Below are 27,767 nucleotides of genomic sequence, written 5' to 3' on the forward strand. Positions count from 1 at the left end.
TGAGTGAATAATTAAACAGTTAGCAATTAGTCTACTAACACACCTGATGCAACTGGAACATACGCCAGGTTTCTGTGAGATCAAAGCAAATCGAAACAGATTTTTTCACATTTGCTAGATTTTCATTTGAAGTGTTCATAAACTTGCCTCAGTTTTGATAAAAAAAAAAAGAAAAAAGAAAACGGCTGATTATTAGCTTTGAAAAAAAAAAAAAAAGATTTTAGATAACTGTTTTAATTATTCTGAGAACATGCACCTTTGTTTCTCTAAATGCGCAAAATCACATTTACAAAAAAAAAAGTGTAAAATGGAGAGGTTTGATACAGTGCCATGACTTACATTTGTCCTGTTATGTATTCTGTTTACTGCAATGGGCATTTATGAGAACAAAGTTTCCAGTAGCGGCAGTAGAGCACATTCACTCTGTGTATTACGGCCCTAAATTCAGTCTCCACAAACTAGACTCACCTTCTTATGAACAACGTGGGAGAAAGTTCTTAAAGGTGACCTGACATGTTATAATATGACTTGCACCGTGTTTTCTCTGACCATGAATTTAGAGATGTAAACGTCAGGATAAGAGAAGGCCCTGATTTTCAGTCAACTCCTGTTTGAGGTATTATGTGCAGCAAGCTCTGTTAGACATGCTTATACTGCCCTCTAGTGGCAGCGGTTCATTTTCTTCTCATTTCTGGAAACTGCAAGAAATCACTGAGAAGGCAACAGCTGAAAACATTTTGATTTATCTCTTCTCGCTAAAATATGCACAGCACATCCAAAGTATTCTGTGGAAACAACTGTCTGTTCATTGCACTGTTGCAGCATTTTTTCAAACATCACTTCAAACATCAGTGGTAAGTTATGTATTTCACTGAAAGGCCTAATGTTACCAACCGGTTTGTGTATAAATGTAAATGTCAAAAATATGGCTACACACCCACATTTTTGATCTCAAATTAGTCCTAGGGTGAAACAACAAAATTACCTACATGCTCGGGATGTATAAAGTGAAAATAATAAGGACGGATTTTAAAATGGTATCGAATTAAACTCCTGATGAACAACAACTGCAAAAAGCATAAACATAGAAAAAAAATGAACTATTTGTCTCTTTCGTGCAGCATACCATGTTCTTTTAGTTTGTTGATTGGATTGCTCTCAGTGATTTCAAAGGATAAATGACACTCAGAGGACAAAACAAACTTTTAATTTTATTTATTTAATAAGGTGAGAAATAAAGAATGAGAGAAAGAGATGGGACATAGAGGTGTCTTCTGCTATAGACTGTGGCAGTAGGGTGTAGTCTCAGGTATGCGTCGCCCTCCAAATGTTGTTACTCTAAGGCCTACAATTGAATTGGACATTAACAAGGACAAATGAGAATGACTAATGATGTTCAGTTCCCCGTGCCATCTGGCAAAAGCTTCCCACACGATCTCCTGAGTTAGTCTTCTCAGAAATGCATGACAGCCATAGACCCCACCTATAAAACACTTACCTTAACGCAGAATCTTTCTCTCTTTGGCCAGCCGTTTGCAGAATAGGTCTCCAACTAATCAGATTTAGGGACTGAAAAATAACATTTGGACCTCGGTAAAACCTAGCACTCAGTTTCCTTGACGCTTTTGTGACATCTCACCGAAGAGCACAATTTAAGTACGTTCTCTCTTGAAGACAAGCGTTTGCCAGTAAGAAACATTTTGGTTCAGAATCATTTAAGTGTCTCTCCTCTGATGAAAGTAGTGGTAAATGACAAATGATATTGCTGGTTTTGATGAGGTCTGCAGTGTTACAGTGTATACAGGGGTCGTGTTCGGCCGAATAGGCATACTCCCGTAATTCTTCCACGTGTGTTGAAATTCCTGCTTGTCATTTTTAAAAGACAGCACCACTGATAGAAAGGAATTTGTGTTTGTCCCTCTGGTGTTTGAATGTCAGGCAAACTGAAATGGTTTGGGTTGTCCTGTCTGAGACGTGGACACTGGCCCACAATGATTGTGCAACAGGGTGTTGTGGCTTGTGAGAAAAGCTGAGCTGTGTTACCGCAGAGTAATACAGTTAAACAAAGGCTGGTGTACTGTGATGACCAGGTCAATCTTCACATCATTCAGTCTTTCAGATGCTGTCATCTGGTCCCTCTGTGTCCTCGTGATATCAGTCATCAACATGGAACAGTTGAATATCCCTTTATGCAATCAAAGAACAAAACAAACCAACTGTAAACTACATCCTGTTAGAAGCCTGTTCCAAAAGTCTCATCCTGCTGGAGTGTGTGGCTCAAATTGTCTGGTCCTGCTAACATTTCAGAAAGGTTTTGAAACAGGAACACAAATTCACATGCCAACAAATGGTGAAACTTCTGAATTACAGAATGCCTTTCTCAACAAGAACGAACTGGAAATTATACTCTTACCCCTGAGACTACAGTCCATAACACAGAAAAATAACAAGTACTACAAATAAAAAAAAAAAAAAACTGTCTGGGATTCTTTTGAAAGTAATTCATTTCTCAAATCAACAGCACCTTGGCACTTAATTTGACCTATAGTGGCGCTGTATAATTCAGCTGGATTTGATTCTCACAGCAAAGTGGCTGCAATTCAACTTGTTCTCCAGTGTGGGAACAACCATGATAACCAGCTGTGGTTGACCAAACTGTTGTAGTCTGCCAACAGACTTGAGAGAACAGATGACAAGAGGACCACAGAGTGGACTCACTCAATTTAAACATGGAACTGAAACAAAACCATAAAAAGGAGACAACAGAGTTCTTGGTATTGTTCAAAGAGAGCAGCACATGTCATTCTGCGAAAACGAACAGTGTGTGTGTCCCCATCCATTCGTGCTTGCATCACCAAGCTCTCTTTGTACTGCGGTTCTTAGGTTACCCTCTTAAGTTTGTGTCAGAATGTCAGCAATAAAGTAAGTATTCAACAAGGCAAGGTAAACAGATTAGACCAGAGCCACGGGTCCGTGACCGAGCGAGGTCAAAGCGTTTCACTGTTCCTGACTTCTCTCTCTGGCATCTGGCCATGGAATGAAAAGAACACATTGATTCTTTTCCACCACCCTACTTCTCTTGCATCACTATTGATGAATGTCAGTGTTGAATAATTTGGATTTATCTCACAAAGAGGACAAAAGTATATGAAACATGTCACGGTGTCCTTGCAAGAGATTAAAATGACGCATCACTTTACCTTTAATATACTACGGTCCCAATTTATAAACCGAAAATGAGAGTTAATAACATTATAAGGTTGGAAATTTAGTCTTTAATCTGTCCACAGTCTCATATTCAGAAATGACAGTAATCAAATGGTGAAAGTCATGCCATCTTAAAAACAAAGTTTGAAGATGTCTGTGGAAAGGAAAAACAACTGACATGATATAAAATTTCCCATCTGGACAGTGTGGAACCAGATCTGATTCTGTAGTGTGTTATTAACAGTAATTCAATTTGAACAGCTTTTGGAACATATGGCAAAGGAACATCAGACCTGAAAGTGACTCATTTGTACTGAGGACTGGTTCAAAAAATGCAGGCTGTTGTCCAGGACAGCAGTGTGCTCCACTCACTGTACAAACTGTGAGAAGATAATTCACAAGTTATAGCAAAGAGAGAGGGAGAGAGAGAGAGAGAGAGAGAGAGAGATTCAGAAGTGATTTTATCAGACATGAGTTTCACTTGTGGAATATTTCATGTGGGTACCCGTTTGAGCTGGTATGTACAAAAATATGAACAGTGCTAAGCGGATCACGTGGATTTTTAAGGGGGGGGGGGGTGTTTCTTTGGTGAACAAAATTCTTTGATGAACTGAAAGTATAAAGATGCACTGTGGTATTAACGGTGGCAGATGTTGATACATTCACAATTATTTGCTTTGAAAAAGCTTAAAAAAAAAAAAGACCCATTAGTAGCCAGCTTAAAGTCCTCTATATCATGTATGATCTGGATTGTTCCATTTTCATTTGTTCGCACAGGAGGGAGGGCAAAGCAGTGTGGTTTACCCCTGGTCTTCAAGACAAGCTATTTTACATTTCAAACCATGGTCTAAAATGACATATCAGGAAAAAAAAAAAAAAAGAACTTTTTAATCCCAAGGGGGTAATTGGGTAAATGAGTGCGTATGTCAAAAGAAGGTCCCCTTTAAGGGGATAAGTGCCAATATCAAATGGAACTGCACAGCTAACAGCTGTGAACACTTCCAGAAAGCAATGGGTCAGAGAGATGTTTTTCGGTAAACAAGATGGAAACAGAAATGCTTGATGGTAACATTAAATCGACTTTACCGGACATCTTAAAATAAAAAGGGCAGTGAAATGAAGTACAGTTTTTCTCGGTTAATCCAATCACATGAACAGGTGACCAACCCCAAAACATAAAAGATTTTTAAAAAATAATAAAAAACACAGCAATATATTTTGCCAAATGGTATTTTTACTGCTGTCATTACACAACAACACAGATGATGAATACCTTTTACACGAATCAGAATGCATACTTTTCTATGTTAAGCATTTCTTGAACAATGGACTCTGCACAAGGAACCAAACTTCATATTTTTTCCCAAAAGAGTACACACATATAATCTTCACAATACTCAAAAACTGATTAGGTAGATCATGTTAAACAAACAAAAATGTGTCCATTTATGTTATTACCTTCTCTGCTTATTTTCCATGATTGCTACCAAACAAATCCTCACTGGATATGTAGAATAAGTGGCACTACTCAAAGAAAGGATAAGTATTAGCAGAAGGACATTAAGTATTATAACATGCTTTATTGTTACATTATAACATAATATGATGTGCTGTTAAATTACATTACTGTCATAAAATTAGGATAACACATATAATAAAAAAAGTATGATATAATAATAAAAAAAACTTTTATGTTACTATCATAAAATCATGTTTCATTCTCTGAAACATGCCTAATGAATAACATAGTCTTGGCATGAAAATGATCAGTTCTGAGGTTTTAAATTGGGCTTCCCAGGGGTCTCTTTAGGGCCTTTACTGGCCATAAGGCTGGTAACAGTAACAAAAACAAACAGAAATGAGATCTCACGGTAATCAGAAAAAAGAGTGATGTTTTTGGATTAAGGAAGTTCATGAAAACATGTTATATTGAATTGTGTAAGTGTATGAGTGTGCATTACCATACTGAACAATACCACACCATTTACAACACATGGATCAGATTAGAGATGTTGTGATTACATTTAGATAAAGGGTTATGTCTTCACATTCCAAGACACTCACATCAACAATAGATCTCCAACTATAAACGTAATCTGAGGTCTAGTTCTATAGACCTCACTCCCTTAGTCTATGGCCACTCCCTTAGTCTATGACCAACTCCCTTTAGAGAGAAATATATGGGAGGATGCTTAGGCTCTCAGATATGCCATTCTTTGCTCAGACTCACACGCTAGATGAGGTTCATATTAAGCAAAGCACAACAGGGTGTTCGTCATACTTAATTAACATTTCTCCCCTAAACCATAGTCACTTGTTTGCCAGTATCACCCTCTGGTGGCTACAATGTTCTATGTTTGTTTTTTTGGGGTTTTTTTTTTTGGATGACAGGCTTCAGTCCATGAAACAATGCTTATTAAGGTTGTTTGTTTTGTCACTGAATGTCTATGACGCATAGTCTGAAGAATATTTTTGCTTCATTGATTTGTCCAAAAACCAATCAGTGGTAAATTACGTTTTCACTTTGGGATTACACTTATGTAATAATGCAGCTTCCACGAACACTATGTGTGTAGGACTTGTGGCAGGGCAGTAACTCAGTGGAAAAATCAATTATACAAGGAAAAACTTCCCCAGGTCACATTTACATTAATACCAGAGGTCAAATTTACTTATTGAACAAGTGCAAAATCCGACTAGGCTTCTATGAACATACAGTACTGGTAACAGAGGGCAATTATGGGAAGAAAATGTTCAAACATAGGGAACATGTTCACACTTTTAGTTCAGTCACAGGGATCAACTTTGATGTTATCCATAGTGTTCTTAGTGACCTATTTTTTTTTTTAAACGTAGCTAGTAAAAATGGGAATGTTTACATCACGAGGATGGCTAAAACAATCACTGCTGCTGCGCTGTCCTAAACTGTGTAAACAAAAACACAGGAAACCTCTTAAACGTTGTTACATGTAATTATGACAAAATAATCGCTTTAACAAATTTAATTTACATACAAAAGTAGGCAAACTATTATTTTCTCGTAATAATAATAATAATAATAATAAAAACTTTTGGGGAAAAAAGATTTGGGAAAACTTTTTTTTTTCAGGTGAAAACAGTGTACACTAACTCAGCGCAAACTCACAGACTTGATTCCTCCTTGTTTTCAAGCCTTATAATCACATTTTCATCTGTTCTTTATGACCCCCATTCTCTCATCTGATGTTTTACCTATTTGAAATATTAACGTTCAGCCATTGGCGGGAGGTGGGGTTGCATACTTCCCACTGCGCCGCATCCCAAAAGTCGACGTCACGCAGTTCCACCAATCCGGATTCTTGTTTATATTGTCTGAAACTAGGGACGTATCCTTTAAAAACTCGGTCATCGAAGAAATTCAAATAAATTCAGAAAAGAACTGACATCTGAATTAAGCTGACCTGAAAGTAGCAGCCTTCTTATCTGCTGTCGACGTTAATCCAGTTGCGGATTGAATTATTTTTGTTGTTGTTGTTGTGAACTCACTGAATTTCAAAGTTCTCCTCTGCGATATCATCTAACAGTAATTTTGTACTAAGCATGCTTTCGTACGTTGTGTGCACGGCTTTACTTCTAGTTCCCCTAATATGCGAGGCAAGGATCACCAAAAGATATGTCATCGGGTGTCCTGAACGCTGTGACAAATCCCTCTGCCCCCCGATACCCGCTGACTGTTTGGCCGGAGACATCCTAGACCAGTGCGACTGTTGCCCGGTGTGCGCGTCCGGAGAGGGTGAGATCTGCGGCGGCACTGGACGGCTGGGTGATCCAGAATGTGGAGAGGGCATGGAATGCGTGGTGTCAGATGGGGTGGGTTACACCTCTACCGTAAGGAGACGAGGGAAAACCGGTGTGTGTACTTGCAAAAGTTCCGAGCCGGTGTGCGGCAGTGACGGTGTGTCTTACAGGAACATCTGCGAATTGAAGAGAGTAAGCAACCAAGCACAAAAACTGCAGCAACCACCAGTCATCCTAATTCAAAGAGGTGCCTGCGGTAAAGGTAACATTGTCTTTATTATTATTATTATTATTATTATTATTATTATTATTATTATTATTGTCAAACCCATTTTATTAAGGAGTTAAGTGATAATATATATCCGCTGTGCTAAGAGAAACTGACCTGAACTAAGCTCGTAACCTGAACTAAGCTCGAGAATTTCAAGTATTACTTCCAGTTCAAGTTGCAGTTTTGATATTAGCATGTGGTGTTTCTTTTTATGTGATTATGAGATGATGTTGTTTCACATTCGACAATTCTACAACTAGGCTCATTTGTATTAAAAGTTAATAACTCCATGGCAAAATAAAACCTCTGACCCTCATACTGCTTTGCCAGCGTGAGATTCTGTTTTGAACTTTTAAGCCCATCCCATTATGCAGACAACTGGACAGGTTATGCTTCCCAAAACCCTGCTCATTAAAATGGCTGGGGATGGATCGGTTTCATAAGAACTCAAAGAGGACTCTTTGACCCACTTGGACTGCAAAACCTGGAAATCTGAAGATGGAATAATTTAGCATGGCTTAAGTTTTCCCCCAAAGATATGATTTTTTTTCACTACTTTTTCTAGATAAATCTAAAATCAGTGTGCAACTTGACATGTGATCAAAGTTCTTCAACTAATCATGTCAAAATAAAAGTTGCTTCACATTGTATCTGCTACAATGACCATCCACTCCTCTCTTCATCCTGCATACATATCAATACTACACACACATTAATATATAATTTTACTTCAGTCCTGTTAATGGCTGAGATTTAGTAGCGTGTTAAGGGCAGAGAGAATTAGGCGTGATTGCCAGTCCTGTGTCTTTAGCTTTTAAGCATCAAATGATTGACACCTGCATGCTTGCTACAGTTCTCTCGTCATAAACTATGTCATTAACTTCGAACAGAGAAGTGATGCCGAAACCCATCCATTACCATGAGCTGGACAAGGTTCCTGGACTCTCTGGCCTAGCTAGAACTTCCCACATCACCATGACGTAATGCCTTTGGCTCCTTGAACTTCCCGTTATATAATACTTTATTCTAAACGGATTTAGAACTAGGTCAGATTTTTTAGTGTCATCGTGCCTTACTTTCGTTTAACCTAATTTCTTGGTATGGCATGCTGAAGAGTGTCAGTGAATTGATTCTTGCGCTGTGTATACAATGAATGACTGTCACTTATCAAGACTCAACAGTGTAGTGTAGTTGTTTGCAAAGTGGCCTGTGCAGGCGCTGTCATCCTTCAGGCATGCTTCTTTAACAATTTCACCTTTGTTTTGTGTAAAAACAAGAATGTAGGGTAGTTTTGAAACTTGAATTGGTCACAGCTGTCTTTTCAGAGAGATGTAGGTGAACTATAGAGAGCCACTGTGAACCTGAATCAAAACTTGCCTCAGTTATGTGCGGTCAAAAACAGTTCCCGATTCACCAACAAGGCTTGAAAGAGCTTGTGTCTAGATAAACATTAGTTTAAGCAGTGGGTATATTGCAGAGCTGCCAATTCATACAGACAGACAGACAGACACACACATACACACACACACACACACACACACACACACAGAGCTTGGTTTGCCCTGAGTGCTGAGACAGCGTCGGAGGGGAAAATGCAACTTGCAGTCTAATCCCAGCTGGTGGGCATGACAGCAGGAAGGACCAGGGCTGCGTGGAAAGACTCATAAAGTACCCGTGTCACAGCAGTAAGAGAGTTGAGTGCAGTTTAGGACTGGCAAGGAATGACAAGGAACAGGGAGAAGTGGACATACTGAGCATGGACAATTATGGGTGCAAGTTTCACCAGTCAAGGCTAAAGGGGCACTGAGAGCGCTATGCAGCGATTTGTTTTAAATGAATCTCTAGCTGACTCATTAATTACATTAATCTAACTCAAGTCATGTTTCAGGGAGGTATGATCGACGACTTAATATCACGACTTTCTGACCAACCTTAATGTTTTACGTTTAATTGTTTTTCCATACCATTACAGCTGAACTCATGCCCAGAGTTTAAATTTTCTGCGGTCGATGATTAGAAACAGTTTTAGCTGATTAGAGTCTATAGACATTTTCTGTCTTAGACTAACAGGCAAGAGTCTTGGCCATACTTGGAAGTGCATGGAGAATTGTCCCATACACAAATAAGCAGATGACACAGCTTGTATTCCTCTGCAAGGACCACAAGGGAATGTGAGGGGGCAGCATCATATGACATAAAGAGGACAGTGACTTGGTCTGTGTATAACAGACTTTACTTACACTCCATTAAGACAAAGGCAGTGCTGTATGACAGTCTAAAAAGATTAGACAAACCATGCACATATCAGATAGTCTGACCCATACAAGCAAGTTGGCTGGAATAAGCGTTTGCGGATGAATTTGGATTCTACACTGAGATGGGTTGAACGCACAAAATAGGTCACAGGAGACGTTAATGCTGGGCTTGGAGCCCTGAAACGGGTCAGAGATCTTGTCCTCAGAGAAATTCTTCTGACATTTTACCACACTATGATAATAACATCTCTCTATTACCCCTGCTTTGACTGCCAACCTTACAACAATGCAATAAAACAGAACCATGCCAACTCGAAATGATCATTAACAGGAACCACAAATCACAGCAGGGCATTGTAAGTAGGAACACATTAACACTAGGGATCTGCTCCACAATGTTGGTTGCACAGCCCCTGTCAGAAAGGATACAGAAAAACACCTCAGTGTCTCTGTTCAAGGCATCTTGATGCAAATTACCAGGATGATCATGGGACCTTTTCATGTGGGATTCTCCACCCATCCTACAGAGGCAAACCAGAGCTGCAAAAAGAATATACCACAAATGGGACCCTCATCAACTGGTCCAGCCAGCAGCCCAGAACATGGCTTTTTCTCGGAAGTCTGTAGTCCTTTGAACCTCTGCCCTTGAACAAACTGTAATTAAACACCAGACATATCTGTAACCATTTATACAAATAGGAAATAAGATGTGCTTAAAACAATTATTTTGTAGCTTGAAATATTATGTCACATGGTTTCGATTTAGTTCTATTTGTTATATATGCCCCAGGGTTAGCTAAAACAAAAAAAAAACAAAACAGCTTTGTAAATTGATTAGACTATCCTGGTTAAATAAAAAAATGTAACTAAACTGGCAAATATTTAATCGTAAGAACGCTTTGAACTGGGACATCTGCAGTGTGTCCAGCAGTCCAGGTTTATTCAAACTGAAACAGATGTCAAAGCATCAACTTCAGGAAAAATCCCTCTCAGCTGCTTCCAGTTGCACACTTTAAGTTATCCTGTACTTGAAGACCTTTCAGTGACCAACACTATTGCACAGTAGAAGGGTTGTTCATTTGCGAAACACTGGCTTTGACATTAAACATGTTTTTACTAAAGTAAAGTGGTGTCAGAAACATTTGCAGTCTTATCAGTGACCTCTTAAAGTGTTTAGTAAACACTGTGCCGTGGTAGATTAGCGTCATGTAAATTGCATTACAGAAACTTCCTTTCTCAAACTCACCCACCATTACCAGCGGAAATAATTAAGTTCCCCAAACCCGCGAAACACATCACATTACATAAAACTGTAACTGTAACAGTAATAAAAGTTGCCATACTCTTAAAGACTCACCAGAGTCTTAAAATATGTATTCAGAGAGGCATTACTAAAATGAGCCATTATTTGAGATTTTCTCTCTTCCTTCCTTATATAGACATGTATTGAAAGGAGATATAGTAGCTGCCTGTAATTCAGTGGTTTGTCTTTATTTTTTATTATTTTTATTTTCTACATTGTAGAACAATGCTGAAGGCATCAAAACCATGAAATAACTCACATGGAATTATGTAGTCAGCAAAAAAAGTGTAAACAAAGCACAATGTAGAAAACAATAAAAAAAGAACCCTTGAATGAGTAGGTGTGTCCAAACTTTTGGCTGGTACTGTGTATATATATATATGTACACAGTACCAGCCAATATATACATATGTATATATGTGTGTATATATATATATATATATATATATATATTCACAATGGGAATCAGTAGGGATGCAAGGGTATATTGATGAGCTGGTGTGGGCTTCGTTCCTGGTTAATGTCACACCTCATATCTCCCATTCATTTCATAGGATCATAGTCATTAAATAGCCATGAAAAGTAAATAACGTACTGTATTTGCTTAGGAATGTGCTCAGTACATAGAAATATGACAAAACAGTTTTCTTCTGTTGATGTTACTGTAATAACAATAAACTGATTAAGATGAAATGTACAGAAAATGTTATACCAAAATAAGAAGGAGGTGAGAACTGAGCACTTAACGATGTCTGAGCCAGTGAACAAAAACTTTGTTAGTTGGTTTGCACTGGTTTCTACTGTCTTACTTTTGAATTGATTCTGTACTGTAATGGAATCCTGTTCCATTTGACAAATCAGATCAAAGCATGATAAGCTATGTTTCTCTGAATTACATTTGTGTTCCTCATGAGGATGTACAAACAGTTAGCAACAGAGCTTCAGATGGCTGAGTAGCTGACCCAGAGTCATAAATGTAAATGTTAGAACCACTTTAAGGGCAAGAAGAGACAAGCCTTGGCCCAAATTCTGCAGAGGAGGAAATCCTTGTAAGAGAACACGACTGCTTGTCTAGGGTTATTATTTTACCCCACTTAGATCAACGAGCATTACTCAGGTTGAGCAACCACCGAAAGTGTTGCCCTACTTTTTAAATAATGGAAAACCTTGAAAGAACAAAAATGTGCCACTTCAAAGTATTTGTAGCATATTTCTATCTTGAAAAAACAAATACAAATCTATTTCCACATGTTTTAAGGTTCTCAAACTGTGGGTGTTATGTAGAAGACAATGCATTGACTTAGGGCTTTGTTCCAGACTTCCTTCAAAACTGTGTTTTTCTTTTAAATCTTAAACACTGAAAATTCGTAGGGCCATGTAAATATGCCAAATGAAGATCCCATTCAATTGGAGTACGTCTCTGAACCTGCCCATGTCTGACTTTTCAGGGACACCTCAGGCACCTGCTGAATGGCAAAGCGTTACGTTAGGGCCTGTAATTACCACAGCATGTCTCAAAGAGAAAAGAATAAAAGCTTTAGATCTTAAAGTGTCTGTAGATGTTTTTTTAAGCCAAGCTTAATGCCATGTGTAGCCTGAATCAAGTTACAAAACACTACAGACCAAACAGATGTTGAATAATATTACTAGCAAATTGTAGCCTGATTCTATTAAAAGTGTTTTTTTTTTTGGGGGGGGGGGGGGGTATTCCACAATTATGATTGAGGTCACATATTGATGTTTATGACTTTAAGTGTTCATGGGATTTTGGCTAAATATGAGCTCAGACGGAGGAGTTTTAGTTTATGAAGCACTACAAACAAATCAGTTTCTGTTGTTTTCTCCAGCCATACAACGTAGAAATTCTAGGATGTTTTCCTCACATAGCTGTTCCACATAGCTTATGTGCAGTGGCTTCCATTCAGCTATGACCATCTGTTGTTCATTTATGTCAACTGTCTGCTGGCCCAACTCGAAAAGTATCTTATGGTAAGGGAGAGTTTAGTAAAAAAAAAAAAAAAAAAAAAGAATAAAAAGAAAATCATTTATTTTTTAAGTAGGTTTGACTGAAGGTGTTATTTATTCAGGAGACTTAAATGGGCAAGTGTTTTGAGTCGGATACAGACCCTCAGGGGAATAACTAATTTAAAACAACCAATGGAAAGGAAGCACATGAGCAGATGTTTTGCACACAGATGTTGTGAAATCGGGGTTATGCAAGGTGAAAGAGAGTGTTACGTGTCAGTGGTTAGAAAAAATCATTAGTCATTCTCCTCTGTTTTATAAGCTCTTTATAGCTTCCTTAAGGATCTTACATAGAGTCTGCTATTGGGCCTATTTGAATCAAGTCCCATTTTCCTGTTTCAAGGTTTGACACTGACCTATTTATTGACTACTCACTTGGTCAAGTTATGTCTCTAGTTTTGGGATTTTACTTGTATGCATTAAGACACGCAGAATTACTAACATCCTTGGAAATAAGACCATTAAATTTACCTTTTTTTAAATTTTGGAAAACAAAAACATCCAGCTGAATTACCTGAAGTTAGTCTGTAGACACTTTTCTTTGGTTTACTGAATTCTCATGCTACTGCAAAGTGTTTGTGGATCAAAGACTCGCTACCAGTTAAAATCAAGTGCTTATCTCATTTCTTTTGAAACACAAAATGTAAATAAAAGATTATTTCAATCTCTTCCCTTTTCATGACTCTTTTCCCCCTTGGTTTCAAATTATGTGGCTTCAGTAGCAGTAACGTTGTTTGTGAAGGTATCCTCTGCAGTTAGGAATTATTGTTAGATCTCCAAACTTTTATGGGTTGGATTTGCTTTGTGGACTTTAAACATATTTTATTTTTAATGTAAACCTGTTTCCTTCTGGACAAATGGAGGTCTTATGCATTTGTATGCTTGACTGTTGTGTGTAACATCCATATAACCTTTTCATCTCTGGTTGATGTTTTACAGGTCATGAGGAGAATCCAGATAGCCTGCGACATAGATATAACTTCATTGCTGATGTGGTGGAAAAGATTGCCCCCGCCGTGGTTCATATTGAACTATTCCGCAAGTAAGACATCCCTTTCGTATCTGACCATAAAAAAAAAAAAAACACACAAAAGATTAGAAACTCGCTTCAGTAAGTCTACTTGTTTCATTGCTAAGCTTTATTTAGAAAAAAATAGCAATATATGGTTCCTATCTTTCTTTTCCCCATCAATTCAACGTCAGCGATGGACTTTCTCTTCCCTTCTCATGCTAGAGTGTCTCTTCCCGTGTCTTTATTTTGGGGGAAAATGTTCAGAGCGAGAAGGTCTACTCACATTCCTTCTATCTGGTTTTATGATACTACTTTATTCTGCAGTGTAGATGGAGAGGCCTCAGGGAGGCCTGCAGTGTTATTTGACACTCTTCATACTTCTGGCAGCTGAGCTGAGACCTTTTGCCAATAGATATCTGTGTATAACTCTCTGTTGAAAAATAGATGAGAGACTGCTCAGTACATTGCACATCTGAATGCTATAAGGTTGTGTAGAGTTCCATGTTTACTTGTGCAGCTGTTAAGGGCGAATGTTATTTGTTTATGTGCTCAACCAGCTGTATGAGGTAAAGTTCAGAAGGCATGTAGAAATGTACTGCGTATGTGATTCCTGCTTGAACTAACAGAGCTCTGTAATTTGGAAAATAACCCATGCATTTTTGGATGTCATTTCTCAGTGGAATTTCATAACTTTCATAACTGCTCTAATGTGAAGTACTCAGTCCTTAAAGATGCTCTTCAAAATGTCTCTCTTATCAGACATCTTACACATGGCCTCTTTTTTTTTTTTGTTTATGTTTCTGTTTCCTCTGTCTGCTCGATCATTTGTTTAGGATGGTGTTTACTAAGAGGGAAGTGGCTGTGGCTAGCGGCTCAGGGTTCATCGTCTCGGAGGATGGTCTGATAGTGACTAATGCCCATGTGGTGGCCAACAAACACAGGGTGAAGGTGGAGTTGAAAACTGGGGCCACCTTTGATGCTAAGATCAAAGATGTGGATGAGAAGGCTGACATCGCCCTCATCAAAATCGACGCCCCGGTAAGGCTTAGCTGTCTCTTGTGTAAGTGGGTAAGACAAATCTAGAGCATGGGAATGTGATGTCTCCTACAGAAAAAAAAGGTAAATAACATCAGTAACTTTCATGTCGCTACCTGTCTGAAAATGTCGCAAAATTCTATGCGAATGAAAATGCTACCCGTCGCAAAATTCCTTTATTTATTATGGCTTTCAAATCATTGGAAGAGCAAAGCTTTCATAACAAGTTTAATTTTAGCCTTCGAAATGGTTTATGATTAAAATGCAGGATTTATAATTTTATACAAAATAATGAAAGGATTATTGATAAAAGTATATCATGAACGATGAAATATGATGTATGTGAGCAAGCTACCTCACAGAGTTGGGTTATTATACTAATTTTTTCTCTGTCTCTCTCACTGAGTCTCTCTGTAGAGACAGACTGTGGCATGCTTTGCTTGGCAGTCCTCTCTTATAGTAAGGAGAGGACCAGAGTAATAACCCTGTAGAGCTGCAGGCTTATGTACTGATAGCAGGAGGGCAGAGTCCCTTGATAAGCTCCATGAAACAATTCGGATTCAGGGTCCTGTGGGGCCGGGAGAGTGTAATGGTGTTAAAACCCAGCTGCTCCAAGAACAGTACATACAAAGTCAAATGATTGACTATTTTTGGCTCCAGTCTCAACTTGCTGCCTTGCAAAGGAAAAGGTGAAAGGAGAGGTCCGAAGTAACAGTAATTATGACTTATCATTTCATGTTGTCAGTTAATTACTTGCAAGGCATCCAGAAAGTAATGAAAGGCATAAGCCATTTAAAAAGGTTCTCCTGGAAAATAATTTTGCTGTAATTTGACTCAGATGGATCTGGTATGGAGCGTTTGCATGGATGTCAGAACTAACTGGATTTTCTTAACTGGGGAGATTTTGCCACGTTGCAGTGAATCATCCCACAACCCCAAAGCTCTGTCTGACTCTCCTTATTAGCTGACTCACTCTTGAGTAACAGAGTTGGTTTGATTATTTGCAGGTGTTTGTTTTGTAAACCACCCATATTCTATTCAATTTGGTACTCATTTGAGATTGCACAGGATTCCCTTATTTTCTTATTAGCTCAAAGTTCTCACATTTTCCCCACTAATTCATGGAAAATTAGCATTACTGACCACTGTTTTGGTGGGGTTATAAATTGCCATTGATACCTTTTTTGTGTGAGGGCAAACCAAACTTTGATTTAATCTGACCTCTGGAAACTTTATTTCCATGGTAAATAACTCCAAAGTGTTTAATTTGCGATCCACTGTTCAAGGTAGGTGCACTGAAACAGAGATGGTATTTACAGCCATACTTTAGAGTGTTTGACCATTTACACGAGGGCCTGCCAAACTCCCTGACCTTGTTTTTGACAGAGTGCTGGAAACTAGGCTTGGACTGATTGCAGTAGCAGTTATGCACCTTTTGCTACTTGGCCATGCTGGTGGAAGTCCTCGCAGATGAACAGGAAGGACTGACACTACTGGGGCATGTTACTGCCTGTGCTCCCTGTCTTCCAGTTTCCATAGTGTAAGAGGATGAGTCCCAGCAGGCTTTGGCCTTGATTGCGAGTGATGTCGAGAAATGGAGTCTTGGCAGGAGAGATAGTATTGCAGTTTGGAATCTGTCTGATTCAGATCTGGGTTACAAAGCTTTTCTCTAGTGTATGCTGCTGTCTGTGTGTGAGAGAAAGAGAGAAAGAGAGAGAGAGAGAAAGCAAGTTTTGTCTTTACAAGGATAAACATGTTATTTGAATGCAGTAGACAGAGTGGAGTGTGTGTGGGCACGGAAAGGTGTGCACACATAGTTTCGTTTTAGGTTCATGCACTTAGATGAACTGCGATAATTCACAAAGTCCTTAAGAAAACACGCCATCTCTCTGTATTTTTTTTCCATTATACAAAAGCAGTATGGATCAAACAGATGTTGTAAAACACACAAATATTTTGATTGTGTTTGCATAGATCTGATGCGCTGATGAAAAGCCAGCTGGCTTTTGATTTGGATCAGAATAGAAGCCCGTTATTTGCATGCCTTTCAATCGGATCTGGAGAGCTTCTCTTAGATGATGCCAATGTCTTTTGCTGGCGCTCATCTGCAGAATAATTACCATTGTTTTGAGCTCATGCATCCATCCTAAGTGAATTCTTGTAAGGATGACTCACTTCCACACTGTGTTGTGTTTGCTCACATGCAGGAACCTGTGGTGCTAAATCATAGCTTTTGCCAGCGAGGACCTTTTGGTTTCTTCTGGGCTGGTCTGTTATTGTGGGTGGTGGGGAGCTGATACCAGTCATGAGTACAATTAGCAGCTGTTTGCAACCGAAAGGCAGTTTATACAGAGGGACAAACTTGACACAGATCTGCTTTGTAATTTAAGCGGTCTTATGCAAGTTGTCCACACCAGTGTTTTGGGGTTTTTTTCTCCACCAAGTAGTGTTTAGTCTTTCTGTTGATCCTCAGAATAAAGGTTATGTTTCTTAATGTTCCAGGCCATATGTTTGAAAAGGCAGTCTGTCACGTAGTTAGTGATGCGATGCAACTCCACAGTGCATTTGTGAATCGTTAATAGCAAATAATTATTGCTGCAGGTATCCTGATTTTGGAGCTAACACTTAATTACACTTCAGAGCAGTATTAGATGAATCACACAGTCCTGTCACGCACATTTTACAAATTCACAATGTGCATTATGACTGTACTTGAAAACCGTTTTTTAATCTGTTGCCAGCATTTAGAGCCGTGTGTTCATACCAGGTCACAGAGGGCTAACGCTATGTTACATGAACTTTTTTTGCTTACCTCCTCCCTTTCTCCCCTAATGGTTTTAGATCCGAATGACTGGAAAGCTCATTGGCTATAGATGGGCTGTGCAGTTTCCATAATACCATTCAAACTCAGACAGTATTACCAGATCAGTACATTCAGAGAAAAAGAAAAGGAAGAATAATCATGCCAGTTCTACACACACAAGGTAAATTCTGATGACTGCTAACAAAAAAGACCTTATACCAATGTGACATCAATATATTTTTCTCAGGATATAACCCTCTCAAAATATATCAAGTGTTTCAAAGTTGGGAAACATATTAAAGTCTAATTTTTGGATATAGGTCTGGTTTAATGTGAGTTTTAAGCCTGACTTCCACCAGATTTTTGCTGGTTCAAATCCAGGTTCCTGTTGTGAAGCCTACTGACACACTGCCCAGAATCATCTCACTGACTGTACTTCACTTCTGCTATGAAAGGGAGCCTTTTCTTTTCAGCTAGCTTCTGATTCCACATGCAAGTGAGGATAAATATGAAACTCAGTAAACAGCAGCATAATCTTGTACTGGTTTTTACTGGTTGAGTGTCATAATATATTTTCCACGAAGATCCCAAACCATAAAGCAAGACCACAGGTGCACATAACTGTGGTTACGCACCATGTTGTTTGGTGTGAATCAAAAGAAGTACACAGGGAGATTTGACATGCTTGGATGTCTGTCTGTGCTGAAATGTTGGCATAGATACAGTCATCACTCTTTCTGAGTTGTCTGAATGCATATTTTCAAAGGTTTGGTCTTGTCCTCCATGACTACAGTCTTACAGTCTTTCTCCATGACGTGTAGTACTACATACTAAAACTAGGTCAAATTCTTTGTCTAAAAAAAATAAATAAGTGTGATTGTGCCATTCAAAGGTGGAGGATTAATGTAGAGTTAATGAAAACCACACAGTGGGCTCCACGATGTTTTAACCTGATAAATCAAAGGCGTATCCCCTTTTGAGGTTTTTCGTTTTGTTTTGTTTTCAGTTAAATGATAGTGGATGTATGAATGGAAGTTAGTGTACCTCCAGTTTTAGGCTTACGATTTCACTGTGCAGTATGTATATTTATCATTCAGACGGGCCCAAAAGGAACTGCCCTTGTTATGTTGTATAATCTAAAACTCATGCTTAAATTATTAGGACTTGCAAAAACATTGCAAGATCTTCAGTACCAGATATCAGTAATGTCAAACTGTTAGCATTTTTAAACAGACACTTGCATCCGATACTGTTTGACTGTGACTGTGGGAGCCTTGGTCAAAACTGAGCTCTGATTTACTCTGTTTTCATAGAAAACGAACCTTCAGTCAGGTCTACCCTTTTGGCAAGATGTGGTGGATTCACAGAAGAGATCCAGCCCTCATATGCACTTGGTTACATCTGAAATGTGTTTATATCAGCATGTGAGAGCTAAGATCTCTCGTCACAGTGCAAATCATTTAAAGAAGTTTCAGAAGAGGCCCGTCATGTGGTTGATGTTTACAAAGTGCTTGTGGCCTGTGATTGTATCCAGGTTTTCACTCCATTCTTTGAATCTGAAACATTACAAAACACATCTAATCTTTAAGATCTGGACTTCTTAAGATCTGGTCTTTGAAGCAGTCAAAAGGAAATATGATCATACAAAACCAAGAGAAAAAAATGACTAAACATACCCGCTTCTTTTCCTCATTTCACCTGTTTGTTCCATTATGTTGATTGATGTGTGGTCTTAGTTAGGAAACCTGTCAAGCATTTGAAAAATAACACACCTGTTTTTGCCTTTTACAGACTGTTACTTGTTTGTCATGCAACACAAGTGTATATTTTTAAGAACCATGGGGGTTTTTTTTGGTTGATATGGTGATTTTTTTTCCTCCAAACCAAGTTGCCTCGGTCTCAGTAGCTTTCTGTTGCCCCTCATATGAAAAACCAAAGTAAATGTTAGCTTAACTTTTCCCTCTGCCACAGATTGTTTGGACTTTGGTGTGTAGCTAAATTCGCATGGACATCAAAGTTTAAATATTCATCTCTAAAGACTTAAATTCATGAAATCTTTGTTTTGCTCAAGGTTCTGGCGAACAGTAAAACCTCATCTTAGTGACTCCGTGACTATCGGTCAGATGGTAAAGTGTTTATAGGCTATGGGTTGTGTTTGTTCACTTGCTGAGCCACACACCATGAGACTCTATGCAACCAGCCCACAGTCCACTGAGTTCACCAAAAGACGATGAAAGAAGCGGAGGTCTGGATCTGAAAGTACAGCCATGAATGTCCTCATTTTATTTACTCTTATTAGGCCTGAGAGAGCACTATGAACGTGATTTTAAAAAAGATATACACTTCACAGTGAAACGAACTAAGTTTTGTTTTTTTTGAAGTTTAGATTAAAGAGGAGAAAAAAAAAAAAGGTTATCTTTTCTATCTGGATCCACGTGTAAGTCACACAGGCCAAATGGAAACAGTCCCACAACATCTGAGTCACCTTGAACAATTTATGAGTTATACACTTTCCAATAAAACCAATTTGGTTCAGTACTGCAGTTTAGATTAAAGAGGAGGGGGAAAAAAAATGTCCTTTGAATGTAAGCCCGAGTGACATAGGCCAAATGGAAACCGTCCTACAACATCTAGTTTGTGTAATGTGGTCTCATGAAGGTGAAACAGCTTCACTTTTCTGGCTCTGTGGAGAGGCTATAGCAGCATTTTTTTTCTCCACGCAGGCTTAACATGGATAATGTGTTCACTGAGTGCTTTAAAGGGGGGTTGTGTTCTTGTTTTATAATTCTCTGGCTTTCCCATGCGCAACTAAAAGTCATCTTAAAAACCGTGGTGCATGAATAATGATGTGTTACATTTGCAATGAACATTTAGCATTTGACTTTTCTTTTTATCACAAGCTCTTTGCTCTCCGTCTGTTTAGGACACAGCATGATGAAGTGATGCGTGAAGATTCACTCAGAGCTCTAGTGAGGCAGACTATTCATTACAAACCAATAGAACTACTATGAGTAGAGATTTCTCTAGCAAAGTGTCTGTCTTTCTGTCTTTCTGCCTCTGGTCATCCAGAGCTGTTTCCAAACAAAGCGACAGAAAAACCACCACCACCACCACCAACAACAACAACAAAAACAAGCCAGTCCAGGCCTGTTGGCTGGATGGCACCCAAAAGCCCTCACAAGAATGTTCCAGCGCATGCCGCGTCAATCACACATACTGTCACGGCAACCATGACAACTGGCTCACTCCTCATAGACTTTTGCCATACTTCTCCTTGCTGAGGGTTTGTCTCTCGTTCACCCCCAACCCCCACTCACGTTCACCCTTCAGTGCCTGATCATATTCGCCAGAATGCCTGATTAGCATTACAGCCAGGAACTGCAAGGTCAGCACTAAATGTCAGCGCGTTAAAGGGGAACGATTGCGAGGTGATGTTAGGTAAAGAAATAGTTCTCTTACGCAGTGCTAAAGGAATAACAAAGAGGCGCTCGGCTTAGGTTCTTGTTATATTGATTCTGAGTGAAGGCCGGCCAAAGTGGTGTACGATTACGTTTCACTGCGATTCGACAGAAACAGAAAACCACTGCAGTCTCCAGATGCTCCCGAAATAAACGCTGATGAGGGCCTGCTCGAAACACAATGACAGAGAAAGTCAGAGGTCAGAGATAACAGATAGTGGCACAGGTAACACTATTCTACCGTTCTGAATCGTACTCACTACGAGTCACAGAAAAGCATTGTTATTCATGGTTATATTGTACTGGTTAAGAAACAAAATTCCAGATTAAGTAAGTAACCTGGTAACCCGCCCGTATAACTTTGTCTAGACATCTCTCAGTGTAAATATAACCTTGCACATTGTACTTGGGTGTTTTAGAGTGAGATGCTGGCTGTGAAGTTTGGGTGATCGGGTTTTCAGGCCCTTCTGAGGGAAGAATCATACTGTTATTTTCAGGATCGTACCATGATAGCACAGTTGTGAAAAAGATAGCCTGGAACGCACAGTCCGACCTCTCATGTTCTCGCACTGTAACGGTTTCAAAAAAGCAGGGCTCTCTTCATCGTTATCTCCCTGTAGAAGTCTCCTTTGAGAAACTTATGAGTTTCTGTTGGCTCAGTTGTTCACATGGCAGCCAATGTAAATAGCATCTGTAACCTGATGAAGAGATAGGGTGGATTACTGACTTTTATTTTCTTGGAGCAGAAAGAAGGTGGTAGGAACAGCCAAACAGTCAATAGCAGGGAGATCTGTTCCTGTGGACCAAATGCAAACTATGTGTGATTCATGGTCCTTCATGAGACATGAGACATAACCCCAAACCCTTCCTCAGTAGATTCTCTTTTAGGTATACCGTGTGGGAGAATCTATATTGAGCCAGTCCATTTTTGAAATGGAGAATCAAACTCATGAAGCTCATATTCCTCTCTCATGTATGAAGATGATCTGTTGTTTACACACACGTGTGTGTGTGTGTGTCCGTGTGTATGTGCGTGTGTCAATGCGTGTGAGACAGAAAAACCCAAGGCAGACAGATGTCTCGGTCATTATTCACTGGTCGAGGCTGTAATATGCTCCATCTAAATGTCTATTCAGGGCAGTATTATTTGGTAACCATTACATGACTGTCAGACTCTGTGAAAGTCTGGTGACTGGAAGCCTTCATGACAAATGTCTCATTTACCTAAGCCTCTTCCTCTCTCTTTCCCATCACAAGCCTTCCAACGTTTCTGTCACTTCCACTTCCATCTGCTAATATGATTTACAGACAGACTGCTATTCCTGTGATGACCCCGCTGCTCCATACAGAGAGTCACAAGTTACTCTTCATGCAGACACACATGCTCACACTCATTCCCACACACACACACACACACACACACACACACACAAATCCAAAAAAAAACATTTAGCCTCATGGTCACTATGTGTAGAAGAGCCTAGATTTATATTTGTATTCATATTTATATGTGTATTATCGGTTCACATGTTGATGGTGGACAGTTCTCACGCTTTGCTGGGTGGTACAAGTTCAGACAAATAGAGACAAAAACAGTACATATTACTATTATATGTGATAAGTCAGTATGAAGTACAACAAAGTTATTTAAAATGTCACAAAATTGTTGAAAAGCAAACAGTACCATACACATTTTTAGGGAAATCTGTAATCCTTTCCTACTTTCCTACCCTTTATTATCCTTTCCTTATACTTCTAATCCTTTCCTTTCTGACACTATTGTTTATAAACCAGTTTTGCTTACAGTGGTCCATGCCTGTATGCAAAGACTTATGACCTGTCTCCTGGTGCATTTGTTATGGGCCAAATGGTATTGCTGTCTCAAATGGTACTAATATACTGATGTTAATCATCTGTCTCTTTTGAACATTACAATTGAAAAAGTAGATGAATTGGCAATTCAGTCCTGCCTTTAAAGTATGCTTATATCATCCACTGACAATATGCATCGTGTTCTATTTTCATCCAAGATCACAAAATCAATTGCCATAAAATATCTAAATGCAGGGGCTTTAGGTAGTATAGAGCCCTTCGGAGGACTGCAGAGAAAATAAGCCAGAGAAAATAAATATTGATCAAATTATGCAGTGCCACATAAAGTGGACAGCAGTAAGATATACTAGAATAGCCTTGTTTCATACCGTCAAGGTCTTCAATAGACTGTCTAGTTATTGGACATCCAGCAGTACCTGGTTTTCTCTTTATGTTCCAGATGAAGCTGCCAGTGCTGCTCCTGGGCCGGTCGGCTGACCTGAGGCCAGGCGAGTTTGTGGTTGCCATCGGCAGCCCGTTCTCTCTCCAGAACACAGTTACCACTGGGATTGTCAGCACTACACAGCGTGGGGGAAAGGAGCTGGGCCTGCGTAACTCTGACATGGACTACATCCAGACCGACGCCATTATCAACGTGAGTTCCCAAAGTCTCTAACGCCGGCCACATTACGTTTTCACTTCAGAATGATGGAATTTACAGACATGTGAGCTAAGGGAATGTTCTCTTCTCTTTTAGTATGGAAATTCAGGAGGACCCCTGGTGAACCTGGTAAGATGGCATTTAAATTTTATTTTATGGGTCTATTCAGAAGTAAACAAATGAATCTCTAATACGGAGTGTGGAAATAAGAGCATATGACGCTGTGATTGGCACACGCTTGTTTGCACAGTTGAGAATTATGATTGTTGTGCCGTTGTTCTTAGAGCATCATTGAATGTCTTGATAGCTGCACACAGTGTCTGTTATAAAATGAATACCTGTATGTTTCTGTGTGTATGTGTTTGTGTGAACCATATCTTATCATCAGAGAAGTCAGCTAAGTCAAGAGATAACATGTTTTTGTAGGCAGATTGTGTGTGTGTGTGTGTGTGTGTGTGTGTGTGTGTGTGTGTGTGTGTGGGAATGTGTGTGTGTGTGTTTTAATGCAGTGCTCCTCCAGACATATGTTATTTTTGTTTACAGGATGGTGAGGTGATTGGAATAAATACTCTTAAGGTCACAGCAGGGATTTCCTTTGCCATTCCTTCCGACAAGATCCGGCAGTTTCTTGCTGAATCCCATGATAGACAAGCTAAAGGTACGGCTCCAATTACATAATGCAATTTTTGCTGTAGAGCCTAAGCTTATGTAACTACCCCCATCAAAATGTAATACAGCTCCTCTGGTCTTCTGTAATCAGTCATAAATCATCTTGAAAAACTTCATACATTGACATAAATATTGCAAGGCTTAAGCTAAGCCATTATGACTAAGTAAGAAATACTGCTGTTTGAATGGAACTTGCTGATCAGCATCTCTGCTTTGGACTGGTTCTGCTGACCGTCTCCTGTTTGGTTTTTTTAGGAAAAACAACCACAAAAAAGAAGTACATTGGTGTAAGGATGATGACTCTCACACCAACGTAAGCATTGAGTCCTTCTTTATACTGAAGCCTATAACAATAAGACTAAGAATACAAAGAATGTGTTTAAGAACATGTTCATCATGTTACAGTGCTGTGTTAAATTCTAAACATTTATTACTGCTCCCTCTCATGTAGCCTTGCAAAAGAGCTGAAGGATAGACAGTCTGATTTCCCTGATGTCACCTCAGGGGCATATGTCATTGAAGTCATTCCCAAAACCCCAGCTGAAGCGTAAGTACCCTGTCAAAACATGAATGTGTCACAGAGCAGCTTGTTAATAATGAACAACGTGTTCCTATTCATTAGGAGGCTTTAGCTGAGATTGCAGTCAGGCACGTGCAGTGAACTTGGATTTTGGGATTTTGTGCACTTTACATTGACTTCATGTCAGCCATTCAGATACAGTCAAATGTAAATTTTAGGGTGTTTTCTGCAAAACTGACATTTTTCTGTACATGGCCATCATTACCAGAACATTTTAGCATTGTGTTTTTGACTCTCCAAGAATGTCCTGTCTGCATATTTTTGTTCCCACATAATAGCATAATCGCGCTGAGACTGCAATCTCTCTCAGGAGACCTAGTAATATCCCTCTCCTCTGTGGTTTGGTTTGTTTAAAACAGGAAATTATCTGCATTTTCTACAAGACCTCTTCAGATTTTCTCTTCTCACTGTGTGTAGGCTTTGCTTGTATTTGAAGTGTGAGGGTCTGTGACGCTGGCATTCCCAGCCTCTGCAGAATCACAGTACACACACTGTGAAACTGTGAACACTCTCATATGCCATGACTGTGCCCACATTGTGGCTTTAAAAAGGGGGGCAAAACTCCAATGTGCCATATTACCACTCCCTAACTGTTAAATAATGCTGTAGGTGGCTTTTTCCGCATATATCATTACCACTAACTGCCAGTGGTCTCATATAGTTAGAGTCTTAAGTACAGGTCAGTTTCACATGAACCTGTTTCAAAAAGCATGAGAGAGCTCCTCCCGCTTAGCTCCAGTACATATTTAAACAACTTTGGTTTCATTAAATCAGCTAAACCAAAATTTTCTGCACGGGTGCGTTTCATTATAAAGCGGATAAACATTTGAAAATTGTCTTTTAAAAGTGAACACATGTCTCGTTAAAACTGACGGCACACTGAGAGTGTGGTAGTGCAGTAAACGCCATAAAGCCCAGACAGTGCCTGCTCTGGCTAAATATATTCTGGGAAAAAATGCAGTGTGCTGAGAACTGGCATTGCAGCATCATACTTTCCATGTCTTTTCCAGAGGGGGGCTGAGGGAGAGTGATGTCATTATCAGCATCAACGGCCAACAGGTCAGCTCGGCCGGTGATGTCAGCACTGCCATCAAGAGAGACGAGATGCTACGGACCGTGGTCAGACGCGGCAACGAGGACGTCATCCTCAACATCGTTCCCGAGGAGATTGACCCTTGACCTCCATCTCTTCAATGAGCTGGTTCTCAGTGTTTTAAAATTATGGACCTTTACAGAGTGTGCGTCTGGGGCCGCACTCATTTTAGCTCATTTTAGAATAGTGTCTAAAAAATCCTCTTTCCCACAAACTTGAGAGGCTAAAGCTATACTTTCTTTCTTTCTGTCTCCCTGCATTTTGCTGTCTCTCTTTCTCTCTCTCTCTCTCTCTCTCTCTCTCTCTCTCTCTCTCTCTCTCCCACTTTTTTTTGTCCTGTTTCATTTTCTCAGTCATCCTCTCTGTCTTCCCAGGGTTGGGTTGGGCCAGTTTACTTTAAGCAAGAAATGAGATGTGGAAGTGTATTCCTCCTGCAAATAGGAAAATCAAATTAAATCTTGAGTCCCGGGGGGGGGTAGGAATGAAATTGACTTCAGCCCTGCTCTGTGAATTTCATTTTCTCTCCATGTATACATTGAAAAAGCACTATGTACACCTTTGTATTTATACATGTTCCATGAGACACCCACTTAAGTGAATGACAGAAAAGTGGGTCATTGTAGGACATCGTTCTTTTATTCTGTTCTTGTGATGCTCTGTGTTTGACAACGATTTCTGAAGGGAATAAAAGAACTCCAGTGTGTTGTTTTTAAATCTTTTGAGTGTTATGGGTCTCTCTTCATGAATGTTGATGGATGAAATGATTCGATCAAAATGAACACATGTAGTTTTGCAGAGCACTCCCCTCAATTGGCAGTGCAACAAACAGAGAACAGGGACAATGCTGGAACATGGTTCCACTCATTCTTCATTGGAGATTTTATAAGAGTATTAATAGTGTGTTCTTTTGATTTTTGTAGACTGGCTCCACATTTTCTCTTCACTAAAATTCACATTTATCGGTCATATTCGTGTTTCAACACATATTTTCCTATTAATCCACGTATAATACTTGTCTTCTGTGGTCCTGAAGACAGACTACTGAATGATTAATTGTGTATGAACAATCTGGTTGAAGAGACAGTTAAGGGATGTGCGTGCGACGCTGTCTTCCAAAGTTCTTTAGAGCTTAGATAAACCTTCTGCTTTGTCCACATTTTTCAGTGATGAGTGTTTAATGTACAGCAAATCTGACAACTCCCCGATCCTCCCTTAGAAATCCACCCAGCACATAATATGCAGTCTTTAGTTATGCCAAATGTTTCTGCCGCTATGCCAAAAAGTGTTACACAAGACACAGGATTCCTCTCTTCACTGAATGGAAGTACGTTTCATGTGATGCTGCCCTCTGATGGCGATCTATTGAAACAATGTGTGTCTCCACTGACACACACTATACTGTGCATGTACCCACTGTATATACAATGCATGGAATGGTTATATAACAGCTCCACTTTACTTACTAGTATGTAGCTATAGCACAGTATAGATCTATGAAATCAATTTGAGAACATTTATTGATTAGACACATTTGTAAAAGCCTGTGCATTTACAATCCCCAGTATACATAATTACATATGTGCACATACACACACACACACACACACACACACACACACGAGGTCATGCACTGGGTACAGTGGAATGAGTCCACTGGGATGTTTTCCCGCCATTTGGATTCATTAAATGACTTCATAAAGGGAATAAATAACATGGTAGGCTTGTGTATGTCATCTCACACTTGTAGTCTCAGCTGCTCTGAAAGGAAGTGTGACTTTGTCTGAGGTCGCAATGAGGACAGCCAGG

General features: G+C 39.4%; 1 protein-coding gene across 1 annotated transcript; it reads left to right on the forward strand.

Annotated features, from left to right (window-relative positions):
* The first annotated feature begins 6,786 nt into the window (after positions 1-6,786).
* htra1b (HtrA serine peptidase 1b) lies at positions 6,787-26,123 on the forward strand. Its single transcript, XM_030774222.1, has 9 exons — positions 6,787-7,246; positions 13,778-13,880; positions 14,684-14,888; positions 23,419-23,613; positions 23,716-23,748; positions 24,163-24,277; positions 24,544-24,601; positions 24,740-24,835; positions 25,879-26,123. Exons 1-9 carry the CDS (start codon positions 6,787-6,789, stop codon positions 26,045-26,047), a joined length of 1,434 nt encoding a protein of 477 aa, XP_030630082.1. The 3' UTR covers positions 26,048-26,123.
* Positions 26,124-27,767: the final 1,644 nt, after the last annotated feature.

This window comes from Chanos chanos, chromosome 5 (genome assembly GCF_902362185.1).
Source record: "Chanos chanos chromosome 5, fChaCha1.1, whole genome shotgun sequence".
Taxonomy (NCBI): domain Eukaryota; kingdom Metazoa; phylum Chordata; class Actinopteri; order Gonorynchiformes; family Chanidae; genus Chanos; species Chanos chanos.